Genomic DNA, 16,053 nt, shown 5'->3' with positions numbered 1-16,053 from the left:
GGCCCATTCTCTGTAAATCATAAAAATGTATGCGAAAACGAATTTACTTCGGCGACACATAGAAGTTGGATCGAATTTGAAAGTAATTGATGCAATGTGATTTCACCGTGCTACATGTTATGTTACAATTTGCCCTCATTGCCTCAAATGTGTTGGTTTATTTTTTTCACCTTTGTTTTTATTCCATACTTTCAATATAATTTTCATAAAGTTACACATCTGGATTATATTGGTGATATATTTCATGCACATGTTTCAGGCATGCAGATTATGGAAAGATTCTACATTTATGTAAACACAGTTTTATGTTCTGAGGACACATCTTGAAGAAAACAAAATTTTATATTCGAAAGTGAGGAATAAAGGGTATTGATTGTAACCACTATGCATAGTAACTGACCGCTGGTGACTTCTAACACCTTTCCCGGCCTACTGTAGGGGACCTTTCTGAATTATTGAAATCATGAAAAGGGGTCAATCCATCTGTTTTCCCTTCCAGTTCGTAGTAATTAAGGCTTCTTTGCATTTTCCTCGCCTTGTAACTAACAAGGTATAATATTGTTCTTTAAGAACATTAAATGTTTATTTTTATTAAAGCGCTCCGACAACACAGATCTATTATGTAATTATTGAGTCGTTGATCTCCCACCTTTGAAAAAAAAAGCTTTGTACCTATCCGCGGTAAGTGTGGTATGCGTGCGTTCATGCCAAATACCATCAACATATTAAAATTCCTTCACGAGTACGTGGCAAGTTGTTGGACTTCAATGCGAGAGCCTGTGTGTTGTAATTGCACATCTCTAGTCCCCTGTTCCAGTCCTTCGTATATATTTTTGAGCAACGTGAACTGCAGTGTCCTTCAGAAACCTATTTTGTGACTATTGGAACGTCCTGGATGTCGAAATGTTCTCTGAAAGCCGGAAGCAAAGGACATACCAGCGTCGAGTTGAACGATATAAGCGTAAGTTATTTTCAGTATTTGTTTTTACATTCAAGACAATTCGTTTCGCCTTAAATTGATGTTGAGGGAGCCCTTCCAAAAAAATTGACCATGCTAGGGAATTGTAACTGAAAAAAAGTAACCGCAAAGTGGAAACCCTTATTTTCTCGGCCTATCTCTAAATATAGGTTTAAAATCATTTTTCGTTAGAATTCACCGATTCTTATATTCAATTTCGTCAAGCAACATCGATTTAGTGCACTTCAATGTTTAATTTCGTCTGTTGTCAGAAAATTTCAAACAAAAATGAGCGCACGTTTTCGACCCGGTGTATTCAATTTCGTCTTGTCTACGCCGAATCTGTTAGGGCAGTTGAAGTATCAAAGTTCATGACGTCACGTCTTACGTATTGTTTTACGATTTTTTTAAGGTCATCATAATGAAGTAGTTTGTTTTGACAATTCTATGCAATGGAACACAACCTGTCAAATTACGTTCTGAAAAAAAATGTTTGTATTTAGCATGCTTTATTCGCTAGATACATGCACAAAGAAAATGTTATAAATTTATATATATTTAAAAATCACACGATGGCGTCACGTTGACGTCGCCTCCATTTTCACCTTTCACAAATCTGTGTCTATATAGGGATGCAAAATTCCAACCCATTCGGGCATGCAGTCCTCTAGATATGAGGTCAGTAAAATGCACCTTTAAGATGATGTCACATGACCGTAAAGACGTGATCCTAACTGACTTAACAATGAGGTCTAAGTTTGTCTTGGGTCGAGACGTTGTTGCTGCAAGTGCGCGATAATCCGCCGTCTAGGTTCTGTTATCGTGTTATTATTATCGGTTTTATTATATTTTTTTTATCGTTTCTAGCTTCTGTAAGAAAATACTAAAGTCTGTAATGCAAATAGAGGGCGCCATAACACAATAACTGTGAAGTCTGTAATGCAAATAGAGGGCGCCATAACATAATAACCGTGAAAATCTTTTGCCAATAGTGGGCGCCATAACAAAAATAACTGAGTCGGTAACGCAAATAGAGGGCGCCATAACAAAATAACTGTGAGTCGGTAACGCAAATAGAGGGCGCCATAACAAAATAACTGTGGAGTCTGTAACGCTAATAGAGGGCGCCATAACAAAATCTTGGTGCCGTTGTTGACTGGTGATCACTGACGCGCAATGAACGATAAACAACAGAATCTTTGTGGGGTCAGTAACTCGAGAAATATTTGTTGTGTTAAAATTCCGTCTGTCGAGGTTCATGTAGTTCTATTAAAGAGGTCTGTCGGAATTTGTCCGCGAAAAACACTTCCGTGAAAACTATAGATGGGTCCCAAAATCGCTGACAACTTTGTCCCCTGAATCGCACTTTTGCAATCGCAGACAACTTTAATACACATCCGGACAACTTGATTGCGTGTGATCTCATAAAAAGTAGCCTGTTAATTATGCAGAAGAATTATTAAGCAATGAAGTTAATAATATCAAAAACAGCGCGTCTTCAGTGTAAAAAATGTATAATCCGAATTAAAACTACATTTGATGATACAAAAACAGCACACGCTTTGAGTTTGAGGGTACAATAACTCAAGAAATTCTGTTTTTTGACACAACTTAATTTAATTACCTGTTAATATCTCTGAAACAAGTTTCTTAAATGTCATGAAGAATGGTCGGTCAATCGAGTTTATTGTCCAAACAATAGCGTGTCTTCAACGTGAAAAGTACAATGTACAATCTGAAAAAAGTTAACTTTTTTAATGCAACCATAGTTTTGGACGTGCGCCCTCTACAGGCCATACATGTCCAGCCATGCTTGTAAAAATTGCAACCATAATTTTGGAAGTGCGCCCTCTACACGCCATATATGTCCAGCCCATAACCGTGCATGTAAAAAATGCAACCATAGTTTTGGATGAGCGCCCTCTACAAGCCGTATGTGTCCAGCCACGCATGTAAAGTATGCAACTATAGTTTTGGATATGCGCCCTCTACAAGCCGCATATGACCAGCATGCATAATTATCAACATCACACTAGTTGTGGGGCCATTGACTCACGAAAAATCAGTTGTATGAAATTGAAATTTCGTCTGTTGATTCCTTGTGATGTATAAAAGTTTATAAACATCAAGAAGTAGGCCTACTAAGAACCAAGACAGTAAATAAATTCCAAACATTAGCGTCTTCAGCACGTGAAAATGCCCTTCAAAATAGAATATCATCTGAACATTAATTTTGTTTTCATAACACGATTACCGTGATGACGCACACAAAAACCCGCGTGCAACCCAATAATTTTGGGAGAAAAATCCCGAGTTGGTGAATAGCTATGTAAACATGTACATGTAGCTTGAAATAGAGGATGACACAGAACCAATAAATGTATATTATTTTCACATGTACATGTAATACGTTTTAATAATGCTCGGATGAATTTTTTATCACACTACTACTTCGTCTGAGCGGAAGTCAACTTATAAAATCGTTGTGTTGATCAACAAAATTACATGCTGCTTCAAACCAAACATAAATCCAGCAGGTGTCAAACAAATCTATTTCCTTTAAGGGGCAGATGAACTTGCAGCATGTTTCACATTAAAGTATTTCTCTATATAATTAGCGACCCGCATTTTATGAAAAGTTACAAGGACAATATACAAAGCTCTCCTACTCTGGTAGGTGCTTTTCAGAGCTGATATATTTGCTTGTCCTATGTGAAGAAATAATCAGACAAATGGTAATTAAAGCTTAAGTAAAACCTCACTTGCAAGTATGAAAACATTATTTCCATAACTGTACATACTATGCAGTATCTATCATTACATTCTAGTTTCTAGAGGAAAAAAAGTCTACAGCAAATCTACCTTTGTACAGACATTATCTTCTCAAGTTGTAAAAGTCGGTAACAGAGGCAGTAGAAACAATGGAATTGCCAAAACATGTGCAGTATAGGATTATCCGACGTCAATGACAAGAGTTAGACATGTACATCTTCATCCACTGGTGTTATTCTTATGAAATACACATGATTAATCACATCCCACGTATTTGTGCTTTGCTTTCAAGAATCCAAGATGGAAATGCAGTAATTAACCCTAACCTTGCCAACTCCATCAAAATCCATCCCCTCATTTTGGGGGATTTTGGCAGATAAGCCATGTGTACCAAGCCCATCAAAATCCACAAGCACCAGTGGTGGATTTCAACGGATTTGGTCCTGAAGCATTATGTGAAGCAAAGCGAGTGATTGATTTTGATGGACGCGGTCTTCTACTTAGTAAAACCAAGTAGGGAGTAGGGTTCAACAGAAAACTGTGTCCATTGTTAGGGACACCAAGCCCTACATAGTCATAATGGGTCCTTCCATACTGCACAATAGAGTTACTAACTTATGAGAAATGTCAAACAATTCCGACCTCAAAAGATGCACAATTTCACAAAGATTTTGGCTATTTTACTGACAGTTTAAAACAAAATTGTACTGATCAGTGACCCTCTTATTAATGCATCAAATCAACTTAAGGAGGCAGCCCTCCATAAAAATGCAGCATGAAATCATGAAAACATTAAACAGAGGAAATCTTACAAAACAACTGTCAAAAAAGCAATGGGTGACAAGAATCTGTATTATTAATTGCGGTGGGAAAAGTATGAATGTTTTGGCAGCTGAATACAGACAGAGCTGAAACATTCACACATGTAGTCATTTTATTGGAATATCTGATTAATCTTTTGATCTCTTGTTACTCAAAGGAATTGTGTAATGGATAAACGGACAAATGTGATATATTTACAGCAGCCACTGTCAAAAATCAAAACAACACATCATAAAGTACAAACAGCATAAGTTATAACACTGAAAAACTTACTTAAATCATTTGGCCTTGCTTGCATTGTTATTCCCAAACATTTTGAAATTTCATTAAATCAAAGTAAATCTTTATACGCAAATCTGAATCTGTGTCCTAATTACTTGCCTCTGGCTTGCAATTACACATGCGCTTATGGAATCAGGTGAAGCCAAATTCCATAGGACATAAATTACTTGGCTGTAACCACGTACTTATAGAACTAACTCATCTTTTTCTTTTTTTAAACAGGGACAGGTTTTTCTTGGGGTCACGACTCTTCGGGGAAGACTCCATGGTACTTCTTCTCCATCTTCTGGAAAGCATCATGGATGGCACGCCTAGGAATCAGTAAGTAGGAAAAAAAACACAATTTCAGATGAATTATATTGCAAGTCAAATACACTGTGTGCATCAACAGTAGTCTCCATATGCCAATGTTAAACTTGGTATGAACAATGTAGTTTGAACTGAAATGTGTGTATGTTTGGCAGGAAATCGGTCAAAAGTACTCAGTTTTGGGTTGATGAACAGTCCATTTACAACAAGGGTATATGGTAAGATTGATTACTCACCTGAAGTGATTTTGTTTGAAAAGGATTGCAGCAACGTGGCCCGAGTTAACATATCGTACCTGGAGCACAAAATGGAGAAAGGAGACTTTAAGTATACAAACATTTGGTGGGTGACAATCACAATTCTCAAAATGGCTGCTTCAATTTTGTAACACGTACTGTAACAATCATTCAAAACTGGGGGTTTTTTTTGGTTTTAATAACTGCTGTTCTATAATACTGTAACACACATACTTTTCTCAAGGAATTGTGATTATACAACGCAGACTTGTATGACCAAGCCCAAAACATTCCCTGAAAGAATACTCTGGAATCTCAAATGTGTGGACTTATAATAATTAAAAAAATATCCTTAGATCCTTCGGGATTACTGTTCCTTCAGGATTACAGTTCTAAAACTTCAGTAAATTTTCCTCACAGCAAAATGGAAGAAAAAGTAATTCTTTAAGAGAGTCCTTTTTCCAATTTACCTCCATGCCTGGCCACAGTTCCTTCAAGCTTGGCATCTGATACCAAGGAATGTAAGCGTCTTGATTTGCCAAGACAGCAAAGACGAGCTCAGGATCTACAGGCTTGGAGAAGTTCCCAACGAATGTAGCCGCATCCATGACCCCCTTCATGAACTGCAGAGCGTCGTTTTTCACTGCCTCGTACTCCTCTTTAGTAAGCTTCATCTTGCTTGATGCTTTGTCTCGCTTCCGACTGGATTTCTTCCTTTGTCCTTCATCCTTGACACTGGTGTTCAACTTTGACCTCTGGTCATCTTTTTCACTGCTATGACCCGACCTATCAACTTGGCGGTCTACATCTATTCTGCTACTTCCTTGAACAGCATCCAAACTTGGATGGGCATTTGATGAAGTTTCATTGAGGTTTCGTTTAAGTGTGTTCGTTTCAGAAGACTCTTCATCCAAGTAAGAATGGCCAGCATCTTCTGAGAAGCTCCCTACTGAATTCCTGGAAACATCTCTTGAAGAATTCTCTGTCCTAAAAGTATTTTGGTTTTCTGCATCCAAAGCAGTATTGGGATCTGTCATCTCTGAAAGGTTTGTTTCTGATGTTTGACAAGTGTCGCTGGGAGATGCCAAACCATTTCTGGTTTCAGGAATACTGTCGTTTTGGTGCCGGTTCAGTTCTCTTGGGACCGATTCAACTTGACTGGCCACATTGCACTTGGACGATTGCTGGTCCAGTTCTAAATCACCCTTGTTGTCCGTCATGGAGACTGCATCTCTTGCTCCATCTGGAGATGCCGTTGCCGGCTCCGTCTTGGGTTGGTCTTGGAGTGAGGACCTCAGCCCAGACTTCAGTGTGACTTTTCGCAGTTCTTCCATGCTTTCTGGAAAATTGGCTGCAAACTCTTGGCCAAGTCTGTAGGCATCATACTATAAATAAAAAAACAAAAATAAATCATTGGAAAACTGTCATCTTTTAACCTGTACGTAACCGAGGCTTTACGATATAAAAACTTGGTGTTTCTGAGCCGTCCAGCATATACTTAGAAAGAAGAGTTGTGCTCACTTTTTGGGAAATTTATGTTACAAATTCACAGTTTCACGCCAAGCTCAAGGTCATCTAGCAGGAGGTTTTCAGTTTTCCAAAGTTGCCTAGCCAGTTGCAGTGGCAGAACTGGTTACCAGTAGATCCCAGAAAGAAACATTACACTCTCAATATATCTCTCTTTTTTGGGGCTAGCTTTTCCTGTCAACTGTGGTTTTATTTACTTTTCAGTAACATCTTGGTGGGCACCTTGGAATGGCTTCCAGAATAAGTGCCATAGAAATTCTATGTTACACTTATTATTCTGGCTATATAACTTACTTGGGGGCACTTCATGAGTTTTCTCAGAATCTCGGCTTCATATTCCGAGTGGAAGACATACTCGGATGCCAGGGTCTCCCAAGGGATTGAACCGCTGAAGACACCCTGGGTGAACGTCGGTGTGGCATTACTCCAGGACAGACACGGGATGAGAGCAATGGGCTTGTGCCAGTTAGTAGCAGCAAGAGTAGCCATCTGAAAAAGAAAGACAACAATGTAACAGATGACCAGGCAAGATTAGGCTTGACAGTCATTCAGTGTCGCTGTCATTCAGTCACTCAAGACTCAGTCAGTTAGACAACAGATGACAACAGGGTCATACAAAAATCAGATTTATTTATTTTTTTGTTTGTTTGGGGTTTTTTTTCCACTGGAAATGTCGAGCTTGAGCACTTGTAGGCACGGGCGTGATTACATCATCTGAGGAAAACATCTATTCGTTTGCATATAAGTTTTAATCGACTAAAGACTAAAGACTCATTGAGTTTGAAGTACATAATGTGAACAGTTCCTGGATGTCCATGCCCACCTATCTGACAAAATTTTGTACTTTGTAAGAAGACTTCGCTAACAAAAACTCAAAATTTCCAAAGACAAAATAAAAACAAATCACCGTGTAAACACTTACATGGCCTCCCATGGATATTCCTGATACACCAAGCGGTCCGTAGCCTTCTTTCTCACACCAGTGCAAGAGCGTTAACGTCTCCAGCACCAATGCTCCTCCCATCACAAAAAGGTCACTTACGTTGAGAAGGCTGGAACGACTGTTGAAAATAAACCAGAGTCAACAGAAAATTAATTCATCTCCCAAATCTTGAAGTCATAATATGGATTTATACAGTGCAAATATCCACCAAACAGAATCTTACCATACATACAGTACATCATTATTATTACCCCTGCTCATCTGGTGAAATGAAACATCACAAAGAAATTCTCAGTCATATAGGCACACAAGAGGTTCATGTTAACCACAATGTCATAGATAAATGAAAACGTTGAAAATATTAAAGTCTTGTAAAAATTGAATATGTTATGAAAAAAAATAAGAGAAAAAAACTTCTTCTCTCATCTTTTCAATATTGAATCTACATTTTAATTAGTGGAAATAAAACGCAGACCAACCTTTGCTCTTTGGGTTTTCGCAATCCATAGAACGGATTCTCGAGTATAATAGATGCAATGCCATGCTCCTTAAGCAGAGGCCTGGCCATGATGGTTCTTCGCCTCCAAAAGCCCTTTGCATCAAGCGAAAAGAAAAAAGTTAACAATTAATTTTCGAATCTTTCTTGAAAGTTTACTGCTGTAAACAGTCTAATCTGGAAGTTTTGATGGATGGATTCCTAATCATAATGTAAAGATTTCCTCATAAAACAAGCAGTAAAATTGATCAAGTAAACTTCAGCTCCAAGAATATAAGGATTTGTGCAAGACGCTTTACGGAGGAATTCAACTGTGAAATTGAAATGTAGCCTTAAAGGGAATATACATCATTTGCTTTGGCTGTAATTTTCAGAAATGGATGGAATTGGGGGGTTGGAAATATAAAGCCAATATAGTTACACTGACTTTTTGGAGGTTTTGGGTTCGAAAATGCTATAAAAACCAAGAAAAACGATCGTTTTCCTGTAGTCTGGTTCCTTGACTCCATATAAGAAGAAACAGAGCAGTTTACATACATTGGGGAATTGTAAGGTCAGGGAACCAGTCTAGCTGGCTCGTACCCGTTCATAGGTTTGTAATCGATTGCAAACAAGTGCAATGGTCCATTGGGGCCAGTATTTTAAAAAAAGCCAGTTGTTTCCAACGCTGATCGGCCGATCAGCGTTGGAAATTGATACAAAAATACCACTTTTCTTGAAAATGACAGTATACCAGGTGCCATAATTTTACAGGATGCTTTAGACTGTCATTTACCAACATCCTATTAAGGTATTTCGCAAAAACTTGGTAGTTTTATTTTTCGATGTTTGCAAATGTTGTATATTCCCTTTAAGAAGAGACTTGCTAGATGATGCAAAGTATTGTGTGTCCCTTCTGTTAAAGTAAAAAAAGAGGGGTGCCACTCACATGATCCCCCGTGCCAGCCAGATGGATACAAATTGGCTTCTTCTCAGATTTCCATCTCAAAGGCAAAACAACCTGAAACCTGACAGAATTTAGGATCATTGTTTAAAAGATGGTCAATTATTTCCTTCGGTCGTCAAAATATTTTTTCATATCTTTCATCATGTCTTAGGAAAAATGGGAGATGGGGAAAAATGGGAACAGTTGAACAACCTTGCCATTGAACTTGTCATTACGTTCTTAACAAAAAATTATCTTTTCCTTCAGTGGTACGTTATAGACAGATTGATTAATTTTTAAAAACACAAGTCATACAACTACATTTTTTTGTTTGTACACATTAAAATCAAATTCTTATAATAATTACCTTGCAGTCTCAACTTCTTTGGGCATAATCCCTTTCATATACTTGGCAAACGGTGACAAAAAATGCCCCTCCAAGATTCTGCATTCGCCCTTTTGCTCATTCTGTACAAGAAAATGACAACCAAACTTGTAAGAAAAACACCCACTTGCAAACGGTTAACTTTAAGTACAGTGCATTAAGTTCTAAACCATTAATGTTCTTTAGGATGAAATTGTATCAACTGATATTCTTACAATTATGAGACTGATTTGTGCGATGACAAGAATGGGTTTGGCATCTTCTGAAGAGAAAAACAAATGTAACTCAGACTCCTCTATTTCATTTGTTGTGAATGCATTTTAGTTTCTTGAAATAGTAAACAATACTCTTGAAAATTATTTGCCCAAATCGCATGGGCATTCATGAAGTTACCTGTGATAATGACAAATATCGTTCAATGAGACAATACATTATTATTTCAGTAGGAATGGGTAAACTGTCTTAGGTATTTTATGAGTTTGAGATCAGAATTTCTAATACACATTTGTGTTGACAAAAGTTACTGTTCAGTATTCATACTTTGTCAATGAAGACCGGGTAGGTCTTGTCCACAAGGTGCTTGCAGTGCGAACGATCAGAAATCACTTGACCAAACTTGCACATCCTAAAAAAAAGAAAAGAAAAGAATAAATAGATAGATAATCAGGTTTTTTTATCAGGTCAGTGTCACACACCATGGTGAGGCATGGCCTCAGTCCATAGCCCTGAATGTAACCTTGGTCCTTGAACAGTCTGCATACAGTTGCCCCTTTAAATGAAAAAAATGTCATAAAAATAAAAGTTGTTATTGTTACCTACAAACATATAACAAAAGACTACACTTGTTTAGATCTATGCACCTAGAACTGGACCTGAAAGTCCCAGTTTAGAACAGTATTTTATAATCAGTCCATCAGTCATCAATGACTTACTCAGCCAGACGGCAACAGGTTGACCCCTTTATTTTATGGGGTTCTGATTACCACAACTTACAGCCAAATTCTGTATACCATACCGTTTTAAGTTGTCGACCGTTCCCCATCCTTTTGTGAAGAACTTTGTCAGGAGCAACTTTCGCCAGACCACATCTAGTTTACTCGCTTTGGCCAACATTCTAACACAATACTTTGTTCAGAACCTCTTCCGGCATACCTGTTGATGAAAATAATCATTTCAGATCGACTATTGTTTTTTAATGGAATGAAACTGTCAAAACCTTGAGCGGGATTCTTCATTCTTCCCCAAACAAGATTAATACGAGACATAGAAAGATAAACAGACAGAAAAATACTACATGTATCATCGCCTTAAATTCACACACACACAAATCTTGATAAGACGATTGACTCCTCCATGATATTGCAGGGAATGTGGTAGCTACTTTTTGTACACTCCCCGTATTCCTTTACTACAAATTTCTTGCTGTTAATTCTGTTTAAAATATCGGACATTTGTTCTTCCTCACTGCCATGTCATGCATGTCTGTCTGCCGTCATGGCCGCGCCGTATCGATCGGATGTAACGCCAAACATTGACTTATTGTTAAGGAAACGGTCGTGAAGACCCTTGATGGTTATAATTATTACGTCCCAACTTACCCTCTGTTGTTAATTTATTTTCAATAACTTGGGATCATAACTGTTGTCATCAGCCTTTAAAAACTGAGATAATTTGGTTTCTGACTGAGACAGCTCGACAATCACAGTGGCGCGTGCGAATCGTGCACAAACGAGTGATTATAAAATTATTTACATGAACCTTGACCTTTAAACGCCCTGGCGTACCGGTCCGGTAACGGCTGTTGCATGTTTGGTTTGTACCAGTCAGGGGTTAAAGTTCAAACAGAAATTTCACGTGTACTCCGTGTACACCGAGCTGGTGGATGTGGTTGGAAAAAGGTCACTGTTTTCTGATTTCTGAGTCCACGTTGTGTACTACCTATTAAACAGAACAAATGGCGGACGTCAAAGAGCCTTCTGGTCGACTGAGTGTGGTAAAAAGTATTTCATAATCAGTATGACAGTAACAGAATGATCGAAAGAAAAGCTGTCTCCCAATCCCATGTCACTGTGTAGTGTGTTCTTATTCCTCCATAGTTAGTCAGTAAGTTAGTGTACGTTGTTTGACCATTTTTATAGAAGTGCGCCCTCGCGTGATTGATTCTTGGATATGTTAGTGGCTTAGTGCACAATCTTGCTGGGAACCATGCAGGAAAATTTCTGTTTCTGCTCGTTTTCTGGCTGGGGTCTTTGAGCATAAAAGCCAGGCGTATGCGGGGGTCGGGTTGAACTTCTGGTGTGGTGTGGGATTGTTGCATTGGGGAGAATAATTCAATAACTTGAAACACAAGGTGGCTTCACAGAGTCTCAGAGTCAGACTGTGTTGAGTGTATTTACCTATCATTGTTTGCGAGTAGTTGGCCATGCCCCTTAGACAACCCCATGGAATTTGTGCATTACTGTGTTTGTCTCGGACTTTGCACGTTCTGCGTCCATTTGTATATCATGGAACTGGACCATATTTCACAAGCTGCGTTGACGCGATTCTACCGCGATAGGTTAATTGTCTCACATGTTGGATCATGGATGGAGTTGTTGACATGCACCGTTAATGATCATCATCAATTCCCTATTCATTGTCTTTGACAACCAGTTGTGAAATCACAAAACTTCAACCCGAAATGAAAAAAAGCTGGAGGTACCTTAGCAATGTAACTTGAGATTGCTATTTGGCTAGATCTGTGGGGAGTTGTTTTTTTACAGTTACTACTACTGGACTACTTGTTAACATACACGTATATTATTCACATGCATTTATACCTGAGTTTGAGCAAATTTGTGAATTTGAGAGTTTGAGCAAATTTGTCATATGTGAATTGATTACAGCAGCTTTGTCAACAAATAAAATACAGAGAACACATCGCCTTTTCTTGTTGTAAAGATGTAGTGATTACCAGTCTCCTAAAAAACAACGATTGATGATATCTTAATGATACAATCTTAACCTTAATTTTTATCCCAAATCCGTATTTCATACAGCTATGCATGCATTTATATGAATGTAAAAGTGCGACACTCAATCCGTCGTATTTTGTTTGCAGGTTCAGATGGCAGGTACTGAGCTAACAGGTGACAACACCTGCCTGACCTTTGTTCTTCATAACGAGGACCACACCCTGGGAAATGCCCTCAGATACATGATCATGAAGAAGTGAGTTCTTTTAAAACCTGGAAATTTATTGTTTTGCAGTGTTTTAGGTCAAATATTCAACATGTTTACCTTCCTTTTCTGAAAAATATGCTTTCTTGATTTTATTTTACTGTGTTTGCAACAATTCTGTGCCATTATTCAAATTCAAAACTTTGATTTTTAATGTTTTTCTTGATTTTGCTTTTTTTTCTTCTCTTTTTCCCTACAAGTCCTGATGTTGAATTTTGTGGCTACAGTATACCCCACCCTTCCGAGAAGAAAGTAAATCTCAGAATACAAACAAAAGGTACATAAATGATGTTTTGTGTACTGTAATTAAATGGTACATTATTCCTTTCTCTTCTTTGCCATTTTCAAAAAAAAGGGTAACAATATCAAGTAGCTGTGAAGCTTGAAATTCACGTTATTATAAATGTTTGAATGAAGGTGGACATTTTGTGTTTCTGTTGTTCTATTCAGGGATAGTCCTTCTTTTGAATAAATAATTTGTAATTTATAATGTAATAAATGATAGTTAGTAAATCAATTCATAATTTCCCTAAACTGTTTTTTTTCTTCTCAGGTCTGCCAGCAGTTGACGTCTTCAAGAAAGGCCTGTCAGATTTAACAGCATTATCAGAGCATGTCCTGGAAACATTTGAAGTATGTATCTTGTGTTTTCTTCAAAATTAAGAATATTGTGAAAATGTGGAATTACTCAGAGATGTGACTGGACCAATCTTAATTGCTTTTTCCCGTTCCCTTTTATCTTTCTTTAAATTAACACAGATCAGCGTTCAGAATTTCAAAGCTCAACAACAGGAGGAGGAAAGCATGGAGGTTCAATGAAGAGAATCTGTGGCACTTAAAGAGGAAAATCTGCGTGATTTTAGAAACTTGCCATCACGGACTGAACTAAACACAAGTGAATCTTGCAGGATACCCTGCATTGAAGGCAAGGGACAAGATTCCTGGAACGAGTGTCATACTATGAACTGGGCCACGGTAGTTTGAGCTTGTGTAAGAAGAAGAGCACCGATTTCATGACTACAACAGTTTTTATCACCTCAGTTTTTGGGAGTTTTGAAACTACATGTCCCAGACTGTTGGAGGACTTAGGAGGAAAGTGCTCAAGTATTCCATATAATTTTTATATTTTGTTGCAGTAAATTAATTATATTGTCACTATCTGTTGGAGTTAACGGAACATCTTGAATATGCTGTCCTTTGTGTTTGTATAACTGTAATACAAATAAATGTCAAATAATAAAGGGACTGGTAGCTGAAAGCTTTATAATTTAACGGGCCCTCTGTTGTCAGGATGTTGCCAGTATTTAATTTCTATTACAAATACCGTACGTGCAACGAGACGTGCTGCGTGATCTACCTTCGCACTGGATGCACTGTTGAGGGCGCTGTTAATATCGTTCTTTGTTTCGTGTAATTGCAGGTAGACCCATTTTTATAGCTTCATGGTTTTCTGTGGAAATGCATTGAAGTTCAATTAGTGTTGCAATAAGTATTTTTTTGAGTTTGACGTCATACCAACACAATATTTCCATAGCGCGCTAGCGTGGGAATGGGGTTAATACAAATAAAATAACTTGGCAATCATGAAAACGTCAAGTCAGTCTTTTAGAAACATAACATAAATAACAGAGAAGTTTAAGACCCCCTGAAATGAGTTGGGAATTCATCGACCGAACTCGACTTGCTTTACAAGAGGTGAACCAGATATTGTTTTACAGTTCAAATACCTTTGAGAGGAGCGATGTCTTTATCGCAATATTGACATTATTAATCTGTTGTGGTAGTTGTGCTTGGACGAAACAGTCGCTTGAACTGTTCTTGTTGAAAAATGCAGCATGTGATCGCCACCCTGCATATGTTACAATAATTAACATGGTGTGAATTATCAGCCCCATCGTGAATTGAAGGAATAAAATATTTCTCGTTAATTTCTGTAACGTTTTCTTTCCGACCATCCAATATTTTATTTTGTCTTTTTTTTTAAGTCACAAATTACAGTTGTTCAGATGAGTTTGAATGTTGAAGTTAATTTTTCAGTTCTGCCTCTTCTGTGATATCTATGGCATTTCCCTTTCACTGTTTCGGTCTAGATCTGAAAGCATAAACTCGCCACGTTTCCCCATAGTTTTCTGTTTCGCTTTTGAAGTAAAAGACGAGCTATTTCCACTGAACTAACTGAACAGCAATTCGAATAAATATCCGCGAAAGATTTTCTTTCAAACAACTTGTGAATCCAGGCCGACTTCTTCGAGGTTTCTCTTCCAAGTTCTGCAAAATAGGTCACAGTATAATGAGTGTATACAGGAAATACCCTGTGCACGCACTGACCACGCGAACGTAGGATAACCCACATTTTGTCGTGTCAGTTTGATATGAAAAGATTATTTATAAAAGTGTAACACGCAGCTGTTATGAACCATGTTTTCACACAACATTATGTAGACCTGTTGGAAGGTGACAGGTCAGTACTTTGACACGTGCCACATGCTGGAACACCGGACAGGTGTTGAATGTTGTTTCGAATTGGAATGTACATGTAATCGCAGTATTATGTCTGCCGGAAGCGCGTACACTGTGATAATAATAGGGGAAAAGCTCATCGTCAGCAAAGTTGGGGAATTCGATATCTTGTGGGACTGAAAAGGTAATTATTATGTTCTGCCTATACAAGGCCAGGCTGAGATATTGCAAAAGTACGGCCACCACCTGCCCAGAACAGCAACACGATCCATGCAAGACGTGTCATGACAGGACATTTTATGGCTTTGTTTTAAAGGGAATATACATCATTTGCTTTTGCTGTAATTTTCAGATATGGATGGAATTGGGGGGTTGGAAATATAAAGCAAATATAGTTACACTGACTTTTTGGAGGTTTTGGGTTTGAAAATGCTACTAAAACCAAGAAAAACGATCATTTTCCTGTAGTCTGGTTCCCTGACTCCATATAAGAAGAAACAGAGCAGTTAACATACATTGGGGAATTGTAAGGTCAGGGAACCAGTCTAGCTGGCTCGTACCCGTTCATGGGTTTGTAATCGATTGCAAACAAGTGCAATGGTCAATTGGGGCCAGTATTTGAAAAAAAGCCAGTTGTTTCCAACGCTGATCGGCCGATCAGCGTTGGAAATTGATACAAAAATACCACTTTTCTTGAAAATGACAGTATACCAGGTGCC

At 38.0% G+C, this 16,053-nt stretch overlaps 2 protein-coding genes across 6 annotated transcripts; one reads left to right on the top strand and one right to left on the bottom strand.

The window, feature by feature from the left end:
• Window positions 1-3,343: 3,343 nt before the first annotated feature.
• LOC119728476 (protein ABHD18-like) lies at window positions 3,344-11,402 on the bottom strand. Of its 3 annotated transcripts, none has more exons than XM_038200732.1 (11): window positions 11,037-11,134; window positions 10,671-10,807; window positions 10,196-10,280; window positions 9,638-9,738; window positions 9,274-9,352; window positions 8,329-8,441; window positions 7,829-7,967; window positions 7,201-7,395; window positions 5,850-6,764; window positions 5,380-5,438; window positions 3,344-5,145 (listed from the first exon to the last, which is right to left on the bottom strand). In XM_038200732.1, the coding sequence occupies exons 2-11, from the start codon at window positions 10,766-10,768 to the stop codon at window positions 5,076-5,078; spliced, it is 1,854 nt and encodes a 617-aa protein (XP_038056660.1). In that variant the 5' UTR covers window positions 10,769-10,807; window positions 11,037-11,134; the 3' UTR covers window positions 3,344-5,075. The 3 variants fall into 3 exon arrangements, with proteins under 3 accessions (XP_038056660.1, XP_038056659.1, XP_038056658.1); XM_038200731.1 differs by lacking the exon at window positions 11,037-11,134 and adding an exon at window positions 10,977-11,000; XM_038200730.1 differs by lacking the exon at window positions 11,037-11,134 and adding an exon at window positions 11,254-11,402 and having other exon boundaries at window positions 3,346-5,145.
• On the top strand, window positions 5,057-14,806 carry LOC119728477 (DNA-directed RNA polymerases I and III subunit RPAC2-like). Of its 3 annotated transcripts, none has more exons than XM_038200734.1 (5): window positions 5,057-5,155; window positions 12,756-12,865; window positions 13,075-13,151; window positions 13,428-13,507; window positions 13,634-14,151. In XM_038200734.1, the coding sequence occupies exons 2-5, from the start codon at window positions 12,762-12,764 to the stop codon at window positions 13,691-13,693; spliced, it is 321 nt and encodes a 106-aa protein (XP_038056662.1). In that variant the 5' UTR covers window positions 5,057-5,155; window positions 12,756-12,761; the 3' UTR covers window positions 13,694-14,151. The 3 variants fall into 3 exon arrangements, with proteins under 3 accessions (XP_038056662.1, XP_038056661.1, XP_038056663.1); XM_038200733.1 differs by lacking the exon at window positions 5,057-5,155 and adding an exon at window positions 11,496-11,648; XM_038200735.1 differs by lacking the exon at window positions 5,057-5,155 and adding an exon at window positions 12,205-12,352 and having other exon boundaries at window positions 13,634-14,806.
• Window positions 14,807-16,053: the final 1,247 nt, after the last annotated feature.

Source organism: Patiria miniata, unplaced genomic scaffold (genome assembly GCF_015706575.1).
Source record: "Patiria miniata isolate m_02_andy unplaced genomic scaffold, ASM1570657v1 HiC_scaffold_20, whole genome shotgun sequence".
NCBI classification, from domain to species: domain Eukaryota; kingdom Metazoa; phylum Echinodermata; class Asteroidea; order Valvatida; family Asterinidae; genus Patiria; species Patiria miniata.
The sequence above is the reverse complement of the archived record's forward strand: the minus strand, read 5'-3'. Positions and strand labels throughout refer to the sequence as shown.

Coding starts and splice junctions, on each gene's coding strand:
- LOC119728477 (XM_038200733.1), top strand. CDS start 11,610: ATGGCGGACGTCAAAGAGCCTTCTGGTCGACTGAGTGTG. Junction 11,649..12,755: donor CTTCTGGTCGACTGAGTGTG/GTAAAAAGTATT, acceptor TTTTGTTTGCAG/GTTCAGATGGCAGGTACTGA. Junction 12,866..13,074: donor AGATACATGATCATGAAGAA/GTGAGTTCTTTT, acceptor TTTCCCTACAAG/TCCTGATGTTGAATTTTGTG.
- LOC119728476 (XM_038200730.1), bottom strand. CDS start 10,768: ATGTTGGCCAAAGCGAGTAAACTAGATGTGGTCTGGCGAAAGTTGCTC. Junction 10,281..10,670: donor ACGGTCGACAACTTAAAACG/GTATGGTATACA, acceptor TCTTTTTTTTAG/GATGTGCAAGTTTGGTCAAG. Junction 9,353..9,637: donor AAAGAAGTTGAGACTGCAAG/GTAATTATTATA, acceptor AAATTCTGTCAG/GTTTCAGGTTGTTTTGCCTT.